At 46.6% G+C, this 19,860-nt stretch overlaps 1 protein-coding gene across 1 annotated transcript in view; it reads left to right on the forward strand.

Moving 5' to 3' along the window:
• The window catches only part of NPLOC4 (NPL4 homolog, ubiquitin recognition factor), a 537,117-nt gene that overhangs the window by 442,972 nt on the left and 74,285 nt on the right, over positions 1–19,860 (forward strand). Inside the window, exon 12 of the mRNA XM_086931004.1 lies at positions 6,220–6,380. Coding sequence (XP_086787130.1) covers positions 6,220–6,380 — 161 coding nt within the window. The remainder of the gene's footprint in view (positions 1–6,219; positions 6,381–19,860) is intronic.

Below are 19,860 nucleotides of genomic sequence, written 5' to 3' on the forward strand. Positions count from 1 at the left end.
GTGATGGCAGTGGCTGCAATTTATCTGCAGAGATCAGGTGTGCCAGTCTTCCCCATCTCGCCAACTGTTGAAGGCGGGTTCGCCCCAGGTTGTTGTCTCTTACCTCCAGACTTTGGCGGAACTAGTGCATTTGCTGGGGCTCACTATCAACGTGCCAAAGTCACACCTGGCTCCCTATCAGACACTCCCCTTCACTGGACCCAGTTCCATTTTTGGGTCTATCCTCTAGCTTGGCGAGTTTGGCATATTCAGGCTATGATGCTGATGCTTCAGCCTCTGTCCTGGATTTCGCTGCGACAGACTGAGGCTGCTGGTCCTCATGGCCTCCTGCATCCTGCTGGTGACACATGCCAGTGACATATGCGGACTCTTCAGGGGTATCTGAAGGTCTAGTGGGAGCAGCATCATGGGAATCTCTCCAACATGGTCCATATCGCAGAGGAAACCGCAAAAGATATACAGTGGTGCTTAACGAAACGTGATTCTGTCAGCAGCAGACCCAGCTCCCTTCCCCAACCAGATCTCACAGTAGTGACAGATGTGTCAATCCTGGGATCGGGTGGCCATCTGAGAGAAGAGGAGATCTAAGGACTCTTGTCTCCGGTGGAATCTGGACACCACATCAACCTGTTGGAGCTTCGAGTGATTTGATTGGTATTGAAAGCTTTTCTACCCTCCATCCGGAAAGGCTAGTTCAAGTGTTCACGGAAAACACCACCGCCATGTGGTACTGCAACAAACTGGGTGGGTTCGTGGACCTTTTGTCAAGAGGCCCTGTGTCTCTGGGTGCGACTGGACCAGCATGACATACATATCCTTGGTGGTTCAACATCTGCGGACGAACTCTGCAGAAGATGCCTCACAGATCAAAAATGGCTTCTCCCTCTGAAGGTGGTGCAATGTCTTTTTACGCAGTGGGGAGAGCCTTGGTTAGATCTGTTTGTCACTGATGAGAATGTGCAATGTCAGCAGTTCTGCATGATGAAGTTTCCAAGGCGAGACTCGCTCTGAGACTCTTTTTGTCTCGAGTGTATCTCAGGACTCCTGTGTGGCTCCCCGCCAATTCCACTTCTGCCCAGAGTTCTCTAGAACATCAGGAACGACCAGGCCCAGGTCATACTTGTGGCTCCGAATTGGGCACGGAAAGTTTGGTATCTCGAGCGGTTAGCGTGGTCATCGGTCCCTCGATCAGGCTGCCCCTTTGGGAGAATCTTCTTTCGCAGCAGCAGGGGAGGGTCCTCCACCCCAACCTGTCAACACTCTGCCTTCTTGTGTGGGGATTGAGCAGCGGTGGTTGGCCGCTTTCGACCTTCCTTCCAAAGTCTGTAATGTTATCTTGGCAGCAAGACGTCTCTCTACTGAGACTGTTATTCCTGCTGTTGGGCAAAATCTGTGGCATGGTGTACAGAAAGACAAATTGATCCCCTTTCTGCCCCCCTTTCTGCCCCCTTTCTCAAGTTCTCCTGTTCTTCATTTCTCTTGCCCAGCAGGGCTCTACTCTGGGCACTGTTAAGGGATATCTTTCTTCAATCTCTGCTTTACTTCGGTTGCCTGACCAACCTTCCCTTTTACAATCCCCTATTGTACATATGTTTTTGAAAGTTTTACAATATGTTTCCTCCCTCTCCTTTCATTATGCCTCATTGGAACCTTAATCTGATCCTGACGTTCCTGATGTGCGCTCCGTTTGAGCCCTTACATAACTGTTCTCTCAGGCTCCTTACCATCAAGATGGCCTTTCTAACAGCAATAACATCTACTCGGAGAGTCAGATGCTTCAGGTCTTGTCATCCAAGCCTCCTTATCTTAATATTTACCCAGAGATACGGGTGCTTCATACGAGAGCTTCCTTTCTTCCAAAAGTGGTCACTCCATTTCAGGTAGATCAAAACATGACTAAGCCTACTTTTTACGCTCTGCCTCATCGCTACAAGGAAGAGGAGTGACTTCACTGTCAGGACCCAAAAAGAGCATTGTCATTCTACCTTACTGCACACGAGTTCCGGGTGGACAACCAACTCTTCGTGGGGTATGTCGGAGTGAAGAAAGGACGGGCAATATAGAAGAGGACCATCTCACAATACATAATTCTCTGTATAAAAATCTGCTGCACCTTGGATAAGAAGCAACCCCCTGAGGGTTTGTGTTCTCATTCCACCAGAGCTAAAGGTGCCACAGCTGCATTAGATCGCAGAGCTCTGGTCCTGGACATCTGTCGGGCAACAGCGTGGGCTTCCCTGCACTCGTTTACCAAACACTACTGTCTGGACAGTCAGATCCATAGGATGGGCACTTTGCCCGTTCGGTCCTGCAGGAGTTTATTGTGTGAAATTAGTCTGTAGACCCACGTCTGGGAAGCTATTGCTTGAGCATCTATTCTAAAGTAAGGAATCTAGGGCTAGAAGTCTCCATCAGATGAACAAGTTACTTGCTTTCTGTAATGCCTTATCTGGTAGAGACTATCTAGCTGCAGATTCCTTACCAACCCACCCATCCTCCCTGCTTTGTGAATGGATTTCTAGGGACAGAGCTTTTCCCTTTCTGTGTCTTGTTTTTCCATACCAGTGGTTAGTGTACTTCGTGGTTCTGTGCTTCAGGCAAGGAAAGTTGCGAAAAGTAACTGACGTCAGTGCGCCTAGGTGGCGCCTTTATAGACACCGGAAACGTCCCTTCCAATGCGGACAATGCCAACAACGTCAGGCGCAGGCGGAAAAAATCCTGATTCAGTCTTACGCTTGGTGATAAATCTAAGGTAAGGAATCTGTAGCTATATAAAGTCTTTTCCAGATAAGGCGTTACAAAAGATAAGTAACTTGTTCTTTGGGTTGAGGTTTTGGACATACCCTACCCGAGATGTGTTGGTACAAAATATGCGATTCACAATATGGAGTCCGCATTCTCCTACTATGACTCAACCACCTTTTCATATAAGACCCTGCCAACATGAAAACATTGTTCTTCCCTCCGTGTTATTACTAGATCATCAGTATGCTATTGTATCCTCTCTCTCCTTTTATTCTCTCTGTGCCCCTCGATAGTCACAAAATTAATTTTATTTCTTCTTTTAATGGCTGGCAAATTTCAAGATTGTGAAACTCAACTAAACATTTTTTGTGCTTTTTCCCCGGCTTATTTGGGTTATTTTTCAAACTTTTTTTTCTAGCCATGGTTATTCATGACTACTGTACTCCTTTCTATTTCTATTGAGTTTATAGGGTTTCACTCTTGTGGTTATATTTCTAGCTGGGTTTTTTTTTAACAAGCAAAGTCACTTAATTGTGACTCTATTAATTGTCGTTACTATTTTTTTTTTTGCAACTTGTTGCCGAGTCCTAAACATCTAATTCCTTTCCATTACACTTATGACCCTTTGAGGGGCCATGCTAGGATTTAGACTGAATCTATGGTTTCCACTGGGACTCTTCTTGTTTATGGCGCACTGGCACTGGCACCTCTTGGTTGTCCTCAATGAAATGCTTCTTCAAAGTCACCCTGGAGAAACGAGCTCATTTGTGGATGTGTACTACTCTGCTTCATCGGGGCCTTCCATTTAGTCTAGGCCCTCTGAGATGGGCGGGTGTCACCTTTTCAAGAGCAATTAAACAAGTGAACAGTTTTCTGGCGAACGGTGGTTAGGTAATTCACAAGCCGTATTTTGCTTCTTTGGTCCTCAATTTGTGTGCATAATTTCACAAATGATTGTGTGAGGAATGCTGTCAGGTTTTGCAGGACAATTATTCAGACAACTTTTGTGTTGTCTACCTTCATCCCCCTCCCACCCCTCAAATAGTCTTTGGGTATCACAAAAACTTTGCATAACCATAGGTTAAAGGGAAGACTGTGTTACTTTTCTGTAACTAAAAGTGTACATTCATAAGCATTTTTAAGTTGTCTTGTATTGAGACATTTTGTTACGTTATAGCGGGTTTGGAGCCTACTAATTACTTACCATTGCTTGGCATCATTGTCACTCATTTGCTTGATCTAATTTGTTAGCTTATGTAGGCTTTCCTTCCCCTTCGTATGTGTGTCCTTCACCCTGGAGCATGAACGCATTACTGTGTAGTCCACTGCTCACTTTTTCAGGTACTACTTTGTTCTTTTTATTTAAGCACCCTGCAAGAAGTCATGTATTTTCTAGCTCTCTCTCTCCTGTCTACATCTACCCATTATGTGCTCCTCCCCTAATCTCCTCCTGCCCACCCTCCGTTGTCCATGTACTTGCTCCAGACCCTCCAGTCTACCCTTTATTGTTTGTTTGCTTACCCAAGCTCCTCCCTATCGTGTGCTTGCCCCAGTTTCTTCCACCCACCCTTTGTTGTACATGCGCTTGCTCTAATCCTTGCCTCCCACCCATCTTGGGTGCAACTCATTTTATTAACCTTTTGCCTTTTTTGTGAAGTTCCAAACACTATTTTGTAAACCGATGTTTGGGTCTTGATAGCTTGTCTTGTACCGCATAATGATGAAATTTGTGCATAAAGTAGTTATTCTGTGCGAGATTCAAGAGTGATCATCTGCATACGCAACAAAGGTTGCAGTTTCCAGCCAACATGGGTGTGCCTATTGTTATGTTAAATCCATTTGTAAAGTGCATCTTTGAGAGTGGCTTTTTGCTGCAGAACTCGCAGAAATAAAGATCACTTTGGCGCCATTGTTTGAGTGACTGTCTGAATTGACTGAAATTGGTCTAATGAAACAGAGCTCACTGGACAGAGTTTCAGGGTCTAGCATTTAGTGGAAAGCTATATCTGACTCGGCCAACACTCAAGCAAACGTATACTTAATATTAGCAATGCAAAGCTTGCAGATTGAACCACCATGGGCATTATCTCTTAGCCAAGCAGCTTTCAACAAGGCTTGAGCTCAGTGGTTAAAAGATATTCCATGCTGATGGTTAAGGAGCTGCTTTCGAAAAGATCAAATGCCTGGATGACGATTGGACCTTACAGTTTCCTAAAACCACAGGACTAGCTGGGAGAACCTTTTGAGCTCAAGACTAAGTTGCAACTACTGGGCTCCTTCACCACTCTGGGAAATTCCCCAATTTGGTTAAGACCATTCACCGAGTCTGCTTTTGCAAATGCGTAAGACAGGACATAAACCACATCTTATGAATATGCCCAGTGTTGAAAACGGCTATTGAAGTATTATTTCATCAGAAAAGACGTGGGTACTTTTTACGTTCATGGGCTTAATTGATAACACAAATGACTAACAGCACAGCCTCTGCTAATGCAGATGGTCTAACGGCATGCACATTTGATGAACTTTAAAGATGTTTTTTAGTTTACAGTTGCAAACAGTGAGGCTGAACAGGCGAACTTCAATCAATCAGGGTTTTATAAAGCGCGCTACTCACCCGTAAGGGTCGCAAGGCTTGAGGAAGGAAAAGATGCATTTTAAACTTTCTGAGCGCATAACTTGTTGTTTCTTGTCCCCAATTAGCACTGTGGTTTTTTTTAACTTTGAAAATAGGCGCAACTCAATTTTAGAAGGCTCACACTTGTAGTTACTCTTTTGAAATTGCACTTTTTTAGACATAATAAGCACTTGAAAACTGCAAGCACTTTTAAAATCTTTTGAAATCTGGTACTTAAGTGTCATCTCATGGCGTATTTGCGCAGGTTATGTTTAACACCAACACATCTGCTGTTCATACTGTTGCGTGTCAATAAACGTAATTCGTCGTTACTAGTATTTGATGTACTGAATGCTGATGTTTCAAGGTGGATTTACTCATGACTTGTTTTTAAGACGTCCTTTTATTGTTTGCATTGTCTTTCGCCGAAAAACATGTTTTGATGTCAATAACTTGTGATGTAACAATGGTACTCTTAAAGAACAATAAACTGAATAGCGGTTTTTATCTGAAGGAGAAGCTGTACATGTTTTTAAATTGTAAAAGTTTGAATCCATTGACCAATAAAGTTATTCATTAATTCATTCCAAGGTCTGCAAGAAAAAAAAACACATTTCAATCCTTTTATTTCACTTTGTTAAATTAGAAAACAATTAGCAGGATCTCTGTGGTACTATATGGAGTTCTTGGTAGAATGTATTTTAAAATGACCGGTAATGAAAGCAGAGGCTTGTACATAGAGCGTTTGATGGACTGTATAAAGAATTAAAGAGAAGACATGCAGATATAATCATGATAGAGAGGCTGCAATGAAAGATGTCTTGGAAACTAGTTTAACAATTTCCTTTGCTTCTCAGGTGGACCAGATAATCAGGTGCATTTTGAGGGTTACCAAGTCTCCAACCAGTGCATGGCATTAGTGCGTGATGAGTGTTTGCTGCCCTGTCGTGATGTGCCAGAGCTGGGCTATGCCAAGGAATCCAGCAGTGAGCAGTATGTGCCTGATGTTTTTTACAAGGTGAGCAACAAATCCCAGTGCTGCCCACTTAATCAGTGCCATCATCGCCATGATGAGTCCCCTGGGAGGCAGTTTATTGGGACAGTACCCATTTAAACATTTCACGAAGGTATGCAGTGCAAAGAAGTTGTGTTGCAGGCTATTTGACACTGAAGAATGTTAATGGTTGAATCAAAGTTTCGTTATAACCGGTGTATTCAGCATGTTTCTTTACAGCTGGTGTATTCAAAGATAAGGTGGGGTGCAGGTCGCGATGGCTTTAGGATTGGTGCAGCTGAATTTGTGTAGCCAAGAAGTCTCCATCAGGTTGGGGGTGATGTGATCATGTTTTTTCAGGCCTTGGATGACATGATGCTGTGTGGTTGCCCTTAAACAGACCTCCCCAGGATATAGCGGCATGGATTCGCAAATTTAGCTGCACAAAAATGGAAATTTAGCGGCACAAATATGAAAATTTAGCGGCACTTTTATGGCATTTTATTTGGCCATATTTCCTACAACAAAAACAGATATCTTAGCTTTTTTAGTTATTTAACAACATGAAGCTATGTATATTTGGTTTAATTACAATGTAGACACTTTGTTTCCCTCGAAAAGCATGTACAGATATTCAAGTGTATCTCTGGATATGGTTTGGGAATTCTCAACGTGTGAAATCCTGGTGCTGGTCGTGGGGAAATGAAGTGGTGAAGTATTCCAGGGGCGTGACGTCATTGGACAGTTCGCACCATTGGTCTCTTGAAGTGTGTGCTCTGCTTGTTGTCGAACCAGACCTGGAGTAGGTGATGGCGTGACCGAGCGAGATGTCAAATGCAGAGTTCACCCGAGTCCACAGTGATGCACACCCTTTGGCTCACGGCCCTACTTATGCCTCATCGTGATGCACGGTGCACTTTCGGTTCTCTGCAGCTATATGTGTACTGTGAATGCCTCTCCTGTTTTTTGGTATTTTAATATGCTTCCTGCGTCTCGGACAGGCACATTTTGGCGCTATGTAATACATACAGATAAATATAAACAGGAAACCTGATTGCCACAGGGCCTAGGCCAGCTCAATGTGCCTGGACTAGGCCTCTGTGGTTCCATTTCTTCCTGCGCTTTCGTGTGTACCCTCTTCATTCATATAAAATGGAGAAAGAATAAAGAGAAAAGTAGGAAAGAAGTCACAAGATGGCAAAGAAGGGGTGAAAAAGAACATTTAAGAGTTAGATAAAGAGAGAAAGTGTAGGGTGGCGGAAGAAAGAGGCATTGATTTATTGAAGACTAGACACCCTTAGTATTCTTCAGAAAAACAGACAGGAAGTGTAGTGGTGGAAGAAAAAGGCATGAGGTGGAATCAAGACCAGGCAGCCTCAGTATTCATGAGATAAAGAGACAGAAAGTGCAGGGCGGTGGAATGAAGAGGCACGAGGTGGAATCCAGATCAGGCAGCTTTGGTATTCTCCAACCCTGGCAGCAGGCTACATAAAACAATTTTGGGCCCTTGCACTGGTTTATTTATTTTTTTACAAATTAAATAAATGCTACCCTTATCCTTGACCTGAACCCTAATCCTAATATCATTCCTTGCAGCTCCCCTTATGCCTCCCTCTGCACTTACGCTGGCTGATTCCCTGACCTTACTTAACCTTAATGAACTCTCTAACCCTGTCCTCCACCTTGACAAATACCTCACCTTTCCTATTTTGAGACAAGACCTTTTGTGGCACAATGTTTTTTTTGTGTGTTTTTTTTTACTGTGAAATGAATGGTCATGAGGCCTCTGTTCCGGGTGTCACCACCTCATACCTGCTAAGTTTCCATTGTCCTTGCCGTGAGGTGCACGTAAGATGTTGTTTCTGTGCTCCATCAGTCCCACCCCCGCACCCTCCCCTCCGAGACTCCTGCATCCTGCCTGTGCACACGGGCACCTGCTCCCCACAGCCTTGTTTCTCGCTTCCATTAGACTCTCACACCTCTGCCTGGCTGCTGGGCCCCTCCCCCGCCCTCCGTGGTGTAACATCTATGAGGGGGTGCTAATGAGTCGTCAAGTAACAATTGTTCTTCCCAGGCGTCGGCTGCTGCCCCTCAGTCAGACCCCTCAGGATGTGGCATGGATTAGCTTTTGTAAAAATACCGCGATTTCTACAAAAGTGCCGATTTCGCAGGCACTTTTGTAAAAATCGCGGCATTTTTATAAAAGTGCCGATTTCGCGGCAAATCGCGATATCCTGGAGGGTCTGCTTAAAAAGGGGTAGGGTGAGGCAGTATGGAGTCTTCGGAGGCCATGGAGCAGGGTGTTTTAACCATCCAGATGTGAGACTATGACAGTGTGAACAGCAGTTCTGAAGTTGATTTCTGGGTGGAATAGTATCACTTTTTTCAGTAGAGAAATGTGGTACCAGGCCATTTGTCTTTTCTTGGTAATGTTCATATTCTCTAGTCGTTTAAGTTAACAGAAGAGCTGCAGGTCTTTCCTCGACCAGAATGGTAAAAGGAGCACCTCCACAGCTAATGAACTCACTAGGCCATTCACACCTACATGCAAATAGTAGCTTCAAATATAACCGAGCAAAGATTGTTTTTTATGCCATGCTTGGAATGTTATTCTGATAGAAATATCTTTCCCCAAATTACTCACCTTATGAATTATTTTTCCAGGTACAAAAACATTTCCCAATCAGTAGCGCTGCCTGGTGGTATCATGTGGCGCTAGCCGCAGCTCCGCCTTCAGACTCAACAACACCATACCTTATTAGGTGCCAAACAGAGCTCTGGTGTCAGCTCCATTTTTTCTGAGCCACATCAATGCTGGTCTGGATCTCTGTTTTGGTATTTCACCAACAAACTTCTTCAGCATTAGACAGCGACTGGATCCGATATCTCCTCCAAAACTTTCAAACTTTATGCTCCGTTGCAGATGTTAGTGATGAGATTTATAGAGCGCTCAGCTACTCACAAGTGTACTGGTGCTATACAGTCAAAGAAACGGAGGAAGATGACAATTACTGTGAAATGAGCCAGGTCTTTAGCTTTTTCTTAAAAATAGATTCAGCCTTAGTTTGACAAAAGTCTAAAGGGAGGTTGTTCCAACCAACTGGACACAAAAAAGAGAATGAGCGAACGCCTGCTGTAGCCAGGTGAGCTCTAGAATTTTGGCCTGATAATTATTGGATGAACGTAGCACTCTCGCTGGGCTGTAGAAAGCAACCCTGGAAGATATATAATCAGGTCCTGACTGATGGAGCGCTCTATGCATTAAGAAAGCGGAATTTAAATTTTTTTCGTTTTTCAATGGGGGGCCAGCGCAGATTGTGCAAATGCCTAGAGATGTGTTCATGTCTTATGAGACAAAGAACCAACTGAGCTGCAGCATTCTGAACAGTCTGTAGTAAATTGAAAAGATTCTTTGTCAGGCCTGCATATAATGCGTTGGCGTAGTGCATTCTAAATATGACCACGGCTAATACCACTGTGATCTTGTTGTAAATGAGAGGAGGTGCTGAATTCTTTTTCCCAAGCGTAGAATGGCAAAACACACAACAACCACCGAGATGATTTGATTGTGGAATGACATTTTATTATCAAATTTAAACCCTAAATTTTTTTACAGAATCAGCTTTGGTGTCTGATTGGGGCTCCCATGCAGGCCAGTAAACATCCAAGTTCAAAGCAAAGCTATGTCGAAAGCTAAGCACCACAGTCTTCTCAGTGTTACACTTCAAATGATTTTGAGACATCTATTTTAAAACAGCCGTGAAACAGTGTTGAATGGCATCCAGATCAGTAGGCACCCCTTTGCTAAAAGCAAAGAAGATCTGGGTGTCATCCACATAAGAAATAATCTGCACCCAAAATGACTCCACCTCCTTGGCTAGGGGGGTCATATAGATATTGAACGTAGTGGGGTTAAGTGCTGAAACCTGAGGGACTCCAACCAAAACCCTTCGGCTGACAGAGGAATAAGGAAGTTGCCAGACTTCTTGACTCCTATCATCAAGGAAGGACATCCACCGTTTCCAGGCATTATCTCTAATGCCTATCTCAAGGAAGTGTGCAAGCAGCCTGGCATGTGGGACCGTGTCGAAGACTGCAGACTGGTCCAACAACACCAAGACTGCCCTACCACCCGCATCAACAGTACTTCTAATAATATCAGAGACATCCATCAAGGCAGTCTCAGTATTATTCCTAAGTCTGAATTCTTATTGGCTCGGATGAAGAAGCCTATTGACCTCTAAATAATTATAGAGCTGATGATTCACAGATTATTCAGCTAACTTAGCAAGCGCAGGAAGGAGGGAGATAGGCCTATAATTGCCTGGTGCATCCGGATCTGCACTTGGCTTTTTTTTAGTAGAGGGAGGATTTTGATTCTCTTCTAGCATAAGTGAACTGTGGCAGTGGTTAAAGACTTGTTGAGCACCTCATTCAGAGTGAGGTTGATAACATCCATACCTAATGCTAAGATGGAAGCCCTATGTCGCAAGATGTTCTCAGTGGAGCCACATGATCTAGGTATTTAGTTCCTGGATCAGAGTTCAACACGTCTGCCTGCAGTTTTTTACTTCTGAAATTCAAGCTAAGGAATACTGTGGCTTGACGGTTGTTAAGGAAATTGTATAAGCTATAGACCCTTGGCTGTAATCATCAGCCCTGGGGCGCTCTTTACCTGTTTTTTTCCTTCCTTGTTTGTAGGCCTGGCACGATTGTCAGGCATTTGGACTGTATAATGGCCATGTTCTTTTTAGGTCTTGCATAGCGTCGCAGCGCATGCGCTGGTCGCTTGCGAGATTGATTGTCGTCGATTTTGCTTCGGAAGCGGGGTGGAAGCTCCACCCATGCTTTTCATTGGCACGCATCAAAAACGCTCGCTTTTGATTGCAAGAGAGGCATGTTTGTTCCCTCCCTGTCTCCTGTTTGCCGAGCACACCATGACAGGAGTTTGTGTACGCGCACTGCGTCTCTTCCGCCTTGTTAAACGTCCGATGATTCAGTTTGCTTCCTGCCCGGCGTTCCGGTTGACCAGGTGATTTCTGCTGTGTTGAGTTGCATGGCATTTGGTTTTTGGGCTATATGAACTTTTGGAATTCTGTTGCTACTTAACAAAGCAGGTGAAAGCTACAGATGGACGCAACGGGAATTCTCGACAGAGGAGTTTCAGTTGTTCCTCTTAAGTCATGGTGCTAACGACTGAATAAGGGAAAACACACTTTTCCACTTGCGCTATCTGTTCAGTTGTTTCCAGGAAACACGCATTGTGTTCGCCCACCCTCTGTGACTCCTAGCCCCTACGTGTTAGCAGAAAACTAGAGATAAAGCACTGCTGGGAATTTGCTATAACATGATGCCATGAGTGGCGATATTTTTAATGTCCTTGCCTAGGTACCTTCACTCGTGTCTTGGCAACAGTCTATATATATATTGTCCACTCCAGTGCGACTGTCTGATTTCTGCCACACTAGCTTTTAATAACAAGCATTGAAAATGCAATAGGTCTCGCCTTTGATTAAGTTAAAGCCATTTGCTTTGCTAATGGTATTGTATAGCAAAGCAAATGGCTTTAACTTAATGAAAGGCAAGACCTATAGCATTTTTAATGCTTGTTTTTTTTCTGCAGTTGAATCTGTTGCTCAATGTCGTAGTTTTACAAGCTTTAAAAGGCACAGGGTGTCCGATCTATGACCTGGAAGCTAGAACCGACAATTCATATTATGAACTTACACTTATGTTTATGTGTGAAACAGTCCCCTTATACTGAGGCCACACACAAATCATGACTAGGTACCCAAGGGCGACCAAACACAACCTAATGCCACTCAACCAACCAAGTTTAAAAACACTCTCCAAACTCTATCCACAAGAGGATTTTATTCGATCAACCTCCTGAATTTCAGCGTGGTGGAAACAGATGATGTTACCATTAGCTGAACGGCCAACAGTGTAATTAGACCAGCGCGTTATAGCCAATAAAATATAATAATAAAAAATTAAATGACAGTGCTTCAACCACATCAGAATTCTCTTCTGTACCATGCGAACCCTATCGAACAGTCTTGGCATTACATGTTTGTGCTTTCAAAATGTCTCAAATGTTACCAGCGCTATAATAACATAACGCTGTTTCCCCCCCAAGATGAAGTATATCAAAATAAAAAACACTATTATTAAGACCTTTTTTCCAACAACATATGGATCGTCGCATTTTAAATGCCTTCTGGTGTTAGAGTGGTAACAACACGAGTGTGTCTGCAGTCGGAAATTAAAACACAAAGGGGCCCAGATCTGGTGTTTGAGCCTTTTATTCTAATGCAATAAGCAGTGTTGACGGGCGGTAGTTGGGGGAGATGGCCTGCATATTGTGTGGGTCATTGTGGGTAGCTTGGTGTGAAAGGTTGTGTGTGCGCCTACTCTAGAGCTGAGACAAATGAATGGTGTTTTCTCTAAGGAGATGGTGTGTTGAGGGAGGGGGTCAATAGGCAGCTGTGGGGAGGCACTCTGGGGAAGGCTACGTGTTGAGGAGAACTTAAAATAATGTGTAAAGCTTGGGGCACTCCTTGTTGGAGCCATGTCTATGTTCCTGTTGGGAGGGAGTCTCTTCCAGAGGTAGAACACTGTAATACCAGTTGCAGTGTGTGGAGGTGGTCTGAAGACAGGTTTTCAGGGATGGGCACTTATTGTTGACGAGGTGAAGAAGCCTCTTATAGAGAGGTAAAACACAGTGGTTACAGGGGGGGGGGGGTAAGGATGTGTGTGGAGGTGGTATGGAGGTGGACCATGGTGCCAGCCTATAGTTCTTTATGTTGGTTGGCTGCCACTACTAGATGAACAGGGTGGTACCTGGGGCTGTGGAGGTGGTGGGGGAGGAGGAGAGGAAGCACTCCTAGTTGGCGAGAGGTATTTTTCCTGTGTCTGTAGTGAGCCTCTTACACACGTCGAACCGGGTGGTGAGGGGTGCTTCGAGATGTGGGTCATGGGTACAGCAAGGGGTGGGGGTTACAAATGTATGAGGGGGCAACGGAAGGCTCTTAGCTGTGTGAGACATGGACACAGTGGCATTGCCCGCCTTGGGCTCATTGTAAATGACCACATTGGTGGCGTTCCTGCGGATGGCGTTGAAGACCTTTTCTTTAAAAGTGCTGCCCTCTCGGGCCATCAGCGCAATCCAGAACCCGGCGACGCCCTCCTCTCCCTCGCCGGGGGGAGGTGAGGCCGGGTGGCGGCCCCAGGCTTACAGTACTCGGTGTCTGCAGCACAGCCTTCCATGGCTTCGGGGGGGGCGCCTAGGGGGCCAGCGCGGCCTTCGGGACCCCCACCTGGCCCTGCACACACTCCTTGGGCGAGCTGTCCCCGTAGCGGCCGCTCTCTATGCTCCACAGCACCGTCAGGTTACTGACAGGGTCCGTGTAGGCCGTGTTCACCAGCGCCGGGTACCACTCCAGGGAGCGGTTCTGGCAGGGCGCCGAGCAGCCCAGCACAAACAGCACAGTGGCCAGGGGAGCCCGCACCCCGCCATGGCCCTCGGTGAAAGGCCAAGACTCCACCAGGCTCGGGGTGAAGGGAAGCAGCGAACCAGGTACAAGGCAGAAGATAGTGGGAGGAAACCACCGGTGCCGGATATGTAAGGCATGGTGGGACCAGAACAGGTGAAACCAGAGAAAGGGAGCAGGAAACACACAGCCAAGCACCGCAGGAGCCGGGCACCGGCAGCCTAAACGGAAAACCTGAACAGGAAGCTTCCTGCTGTCCGAACAAACACACTGCACACAGGGGGTGGAGACGTGAAAAGGAGAGGCCGGTGTACAAGCCTGGATGCAGGCATGCACAGGTTGAGAGGGAGGGAAGGAGAGAGGGCACAGGGGGAGAGGAGGAGACATGCAAGGGGGGCTGCCGCCTGAACGTTTTCAGTGATAAGTAGAACAAGCTGTGGAATATCTGGCAGAAGGGAACATTTAAGGCACACAGAAAATAGACCTAAAAATGGGCTGACAATGATGGAACATAAAAGAAACAATCTACCATGTGTCCAAACCGAGTTCATCACATGCATAGCTTGCTTTGGTATGTAAATTATAACTAATTATAAATGAATCATCTACTATATAACCCATGCGTCTGGAAACATATTTAGTCATAACAATAAAGCTTTTTTGTGTACAAGTCAAAGAGCGCCGGGTTGCAGTGAATTCATTTGCTGGTCTAGACACACTCTAAAGTTGTTTGCAAGTTGCATGTAATGCAACCTCGCATTCACCACCAGTGAAACGCAAAAATCAAAATATGTCCACGAGGCCGGCTGCCACCAAAGCGAAGGTCTCCTCCAGGATGAAAATAAAGAAGCGCCCGCCTTTTTCATTAAGGGCAGCATTCCGGGAGTGGAAATAAAGACGTCCACACAGCTGGCTGCCCCCCTGCAAACCGAAGCGAAGGTCTCCTCCAGGATGATGAAAAAAAGCGCCCGCCATTATTCATTAAGGGCAGCATTCCAGCAGTGTTGTGTGCGGGCCGCCATGTGTAAACGGAAAGCGCATGGCCCGCTGAAGAAATAACAAAAGTGAAAGCATGCATGGTGCCGCACAGAAGAAAAAACAAGCTCCGATCTCTTGTTTCTTCTGCGAGGCTCCATGCACGATCTGCCCACGCTTGAAATTCACGAGACGGTTGAGGCGAATTTACAGTTTACAAATATTAATACATATATAATGTGGAAAATTGATATAAATTACGTCAATAACCGCCTTCCAACCCCGCTAAAATGCTTAACGTTTAAAACCAGATCTGTTGACTGGGTGTGAGTGTTTGATTGGTTCAGATGCTCCGTCCATCTCCACCCCCTTTTGTACCGCTTTGTTCGCCATTGTGAGAAGTTGGCCTGATATATAATGTTCACTATTCTAGTGAGCACTTTGTATCAGTCCAAACAACCCTTATTGATGATTGGTTGTAAGTCAACCGTAGACCAGCTATCCTAGTAGCATGGACAAGAGCAGTCTTTAGGCTAGACTCTAGAGGGCGTGTTAAGCCAGCTGTTATACCATCACATATACCCCTTGAACACCAAGTGAAAGGACACCACACAAGTTGTTATGAAAATAAAAGGATATTTATTTAGAACACAACAACCCTGGACTCTTTATGAGGACAGGGTGCTAAGCACAATACAAAGCTCTTACGAAACTACTTTAAGTCGCACAAATTACACAAATGCCCGAGGGGCACAAAAAACCATATACTCTAAAAGTGGAATGCGAAATTACTAGCAGGTAAGTACTTCTCTAATAGACTTTAGGATCGCTAGGACTGGACTACTGAACCTTCAGATTACTAGCAGGAGGCCTAGGGGGATCGGGTGCAGAGTGTGCACTCTCACGCAGGATGCGGGACAAAGTCTATGGATGCTAGGTTTCGTAAAGTTAGTGTTAACGGACGAATCCGACTAGGTAGAGCTGAAGCGAAAAAGGATCTGGACACTTGGATAGTTAAGCTATGCTGGAGCACCGAAATGCACAGGTTACCTAGCCCAGGGGCTGCGGCTGCATAGGTCTGAAAAGACGTCGGGAATCCTCGTTGCAGTCTATGGAGCCTGAAAGAAGAAGTTGCTGGCAGGCGACCAGTGATGAAGTTCGAAGGGATCCAAGCCTGGATCGGTGATGGAGGATACCTGTAAGCAGAGGGGACCAAGTTCTGAATCACTAGCCAGTGATTAGATGGGCACCAGGATGGCACCGGATGGAGTCACCTCGACCAGGTGAGTGGGCGACGCTGGGCTCTGCAGTCTCTCGGACCAGGAGGCGTTGTCGGCGACCAGGATGGAGGTGCGAGCTGTCCAACAAAGGTATCTGCTGTCGACGTCGCTGGACCCAGGATTGGGGCAACAAGTCTTGGCAAATGCAAGCCCACGCGGTGGACTTAAAATGGCGTCTGGAGTGGACAAGGAGGGTCCGGGGTGCTCCTCTGTTGGAAGGGAGCAAGGGCCAGTCTGGAGCAACCAGACCAGCGGTGTTGTCGTCGTGGTGCGTCGTCAGGAGGGCCACAAGCCAGCAGGCAAGTAGCCGGACAACGCGGTGAGCAGCAAAGAGCAGAAGGGCCCCACGTAGATCTCGTGGATGCTGGGGGGCTGGACTTCGGTGCTGGAGCTGCTCAGGGTTAGGGCTTCTCAAACCCCAAAGCACTCACTCGAGGATCCCTCGGCGGTCGTGCTGGATAAGCGTCGTGCAGGTCTGAAGATGGCCGGTCCCTCGAGGTCTCGTCACACCCACGGATCTCAGCTGAGCCGACGATGTAGGTAGAGGTCAGAGGTGCCAGGGAAGCCGGGTCTCGTCGTGCTGGTCGGTCTGGTTCCGGAGGAAGGACGTGCAGCAAACCGCAGTGTTCTTAGTTGGTGCCCGCAGATGGAGGGTGACTACTCCTTAGTCACAAGGGAGAAATCTTGAGAAGAAGTCTTGAGTTCCTTTCGTAGAAAGTAGTTTCAGGATTCAAAGATGATCTAATTTGGAAGGGGGCCCGCTCCTATCTTTATACTAAGAAAAGGGGCTGGCACGCGACTAGGTCCTGCCCATGGGTGGGACCAGGAAGGGGGGTGGCTACACCCCTCTCCCATGCCGGACTTTCCCCAGCTCAGGGGCTGGTGTGCCCCTGGAACTGGTTCTAGCCGGCCTATGCATAGTGAGCACCGGGGTGCCACTTGCAGTCACCTTCCTATTCAGCCCTGCCTACCCAGGATACACAAAACCCTGTCTGGGATGGTGCTAGCACCGCCCCTGACAGGAAACCCTTTGTCCAAGCTCTCCTCGCTGGAAGGACTCCCAGCAGCAGGAGGTCAGACTTGTGTCTGTGGTGGCAGCATCCATTTTGTGATGCTGAGGCTCGAGTTAACTTTAACCGGGGTTCACAGTTACATACATGTCGTGTCCCACTAGAAGGGTGGAATACTAACCCCGTCGCCAGAATTGGCGAGGGGTTAGTATTCCAATTCGTATGACACCTTACTCGGCATGTTTTGATAAAGCGATACCAGAGTTGGCATATAACCGCGAGGATTATAATACACTTAAGTGTATATGGTACGCGTTATCATGGAACAGCTATTAGGACTTGGTTTCGCAAGCTGCAAACGGGCTCAGCTCATGCCAGAGCACCATCTCACATGATTCCAAGCACTCTGCCTTCAGGATTGTTAAGGCCTGCCATAGGAGTGACCACATGTCAGTTCCTTGTAAAAGGTACCATGGGTACCAAGGGCACTGTGGCCAGGGAAGGCCTTTAAGGGCTGCAGCACTTATTGTGCCACCCTTAGAGACCCTGTACCTTTACACACACACACTGCCATTGCAAGCTGCGTTTTTGGTGCAGAACAAAGTGAAATGTCGACATGGCACACATTCCTGTGTGCCATGCCTACAACCCACTGCCCTGGCATAGGTCAGCCACCCCTCTAGCTGGGTGCACTATACCAATGGTGAGGCTACAGGTGAATGAGACCTACATTGTCTAGACCAATCCTTAGACATTGTAATAGTACAGTTATGCTATTAAGAGTATATGGTGCTGGGAGTTTGTCATTACGAACTCCACAGCAACATAACTGCTTTAATGAAACCTGGGAATTTTCGTATCAAATTTCTCAGCACATTTAACCCACACTGATGACAGTGTGGGACTTAATGAAAAATGCACTCAGAGGGCCCCCTGAAAAACGACCAGCCCCTGGTGGGTTCCCTGACTGGTACACACCAGCCTGCCACTAGAAGACATGTTTCTGGACCCCTGGGGTGGGAACCTTCACTCCTGAGCCCAGAAACAAATCCTTTCCTGGATGCAGGCGGTCACTCCTCCCCCAGGAAGAGCCATCTGTGGCAGGGGAGCTTCAAAGGCCTTGCCACCTTCGTAACACGACCCCAGCCTCTCCTGCTATCAGCAGTAGGCCCCCTTCCTGTCTCTCCTCCTTTTCGGCGGGAAAACAGGCGAAAAAAATTTGCACAGCCCAGAAGGTGTGCCCACCTCTGCCAACCCCACCCCTCAGGTGAAGGATGCGAGGGGAAGCCCACTTTTCAGTGCCTTTCATCTTGCAGATAGCATGCCCTCTCCTATCAGGATTAGGGATTGTGCCCACTCCCCCTCGTGGGTTGAGCACACAAAGGGTGTAGTAATCCTAAGGTCAGTAGCCCCTTGGCGACTCGTCTCGAGACCCCTAAAACGCCCCCTAAAACAGTATTTAAGGGCAGCCTCAACCAAGAAGTCAGATTCCCGCAACCTACAAAGAAGACGCCCAGCAGAGGAGACAGCAGAAAAGAACTGACTTGGCCCCAGCCCTACCGGCCCGTCTGCAGTATCCAGAGATCCTGTATCAAAAGTCACCTTGTCCTGCAGCGAGCGACCTAGAGAACCCCTGGGATGATGACATCAAACTCCGGATCTCCTGTGAACAGCAGCTCTGTTCAAAAGAAACAGCCAAGAAAGACTAGGAGTCTGCTGAAGACAGAGAACCCAACGCCTGGAACCACCACTGCACCCAACGCCTACGGTCCGAGTCCAAGTAGCCAACTGGTCCCTGCTAGGTCCCCCAGCTTACCAGAGTCCGAGTCCACTGTGGGTTGACCCCTCAAGGACTCCCCGACATCACCTGCAGCCTCTGCACCTAGACCCCCCCCTCCAACCGTGAGTGGGTACTGTAAGTTGAAATCCGACCTCAAGACTCTCCTGCATCCAGCCGCACTGCGCCTTGGAGAAAAGAACACGAGGTGCACCTTTGTCCCTGAGCCCTCCAACTTACCTGCCCATCTATTGGTTGCTCATGGAAGTGTTCCTTGAATGAGCCTGATGCTAAAAAACAGCAGGGCACCCAACGCCAAAACAGCACCTTGCACCCGGCTGCCCCTGTGGCACTGTGGGTGCACTTTGTATGCTAAACCAGACCCCCTTTGCTTTGAGCCTAACACCAGGAGCTTTGCTCCCACAACTTTGTGGCCTGCTCGTGAGCGGCTACCAACCAGAGGCCCTTATCCTACCTTTAGAAAACATTGGGCCACAGTACTCTGCACCTGGCCACCCTAGTGCAGCTGAGGGTGCTTTGAGAGTGCGTCCTTGACCCTGGAGGAACCCTGGTTCTAACCACTACCAACTCTCACAACCAAGTACTTACCTGTTAACCGATAACCACAAATTCTCCTTAGGAATACATAGACTATTTCCTTGAAAATTGTTCTGTGGAGTTGGATTTGTATGAGAACTTGAAAAACTGCAAATAATTGAAACCTACTTTACTTACCTTTCCTCTAGGAAATGTCCCAGTTTGATATCTAGACATATCACACTGATTAGAAAAAGTAATCCATAAAGTAATCTGCAAAATAATCAAAAGTAATCGAACAGTAATAACCTCTGTATTAAAATGATTTACAAACCTGTAACAAAGACATTTTCATTTAGCTTGCTTGTATTGTTCAACCTGCCTTGAAAAGTACCATTTACACTTACCTGTACTAGGCTTTCTTGGTTCTAG

Source organism: Lissotriton vulgaris, chromosome 7 (assembly GCF_964263255.1).
Source record: "Lissotriton vulgaris chromosome 7, aLisVul1.2, whole genome shotgun sequence".
Classification (NCBI taxonomy): domain Eukaryota; kingdom Metazoa; phylum Chordata; class Amphibia; order Caudata; family Salamandridae; genus Lissotriton; species Lissotriton vulgaris.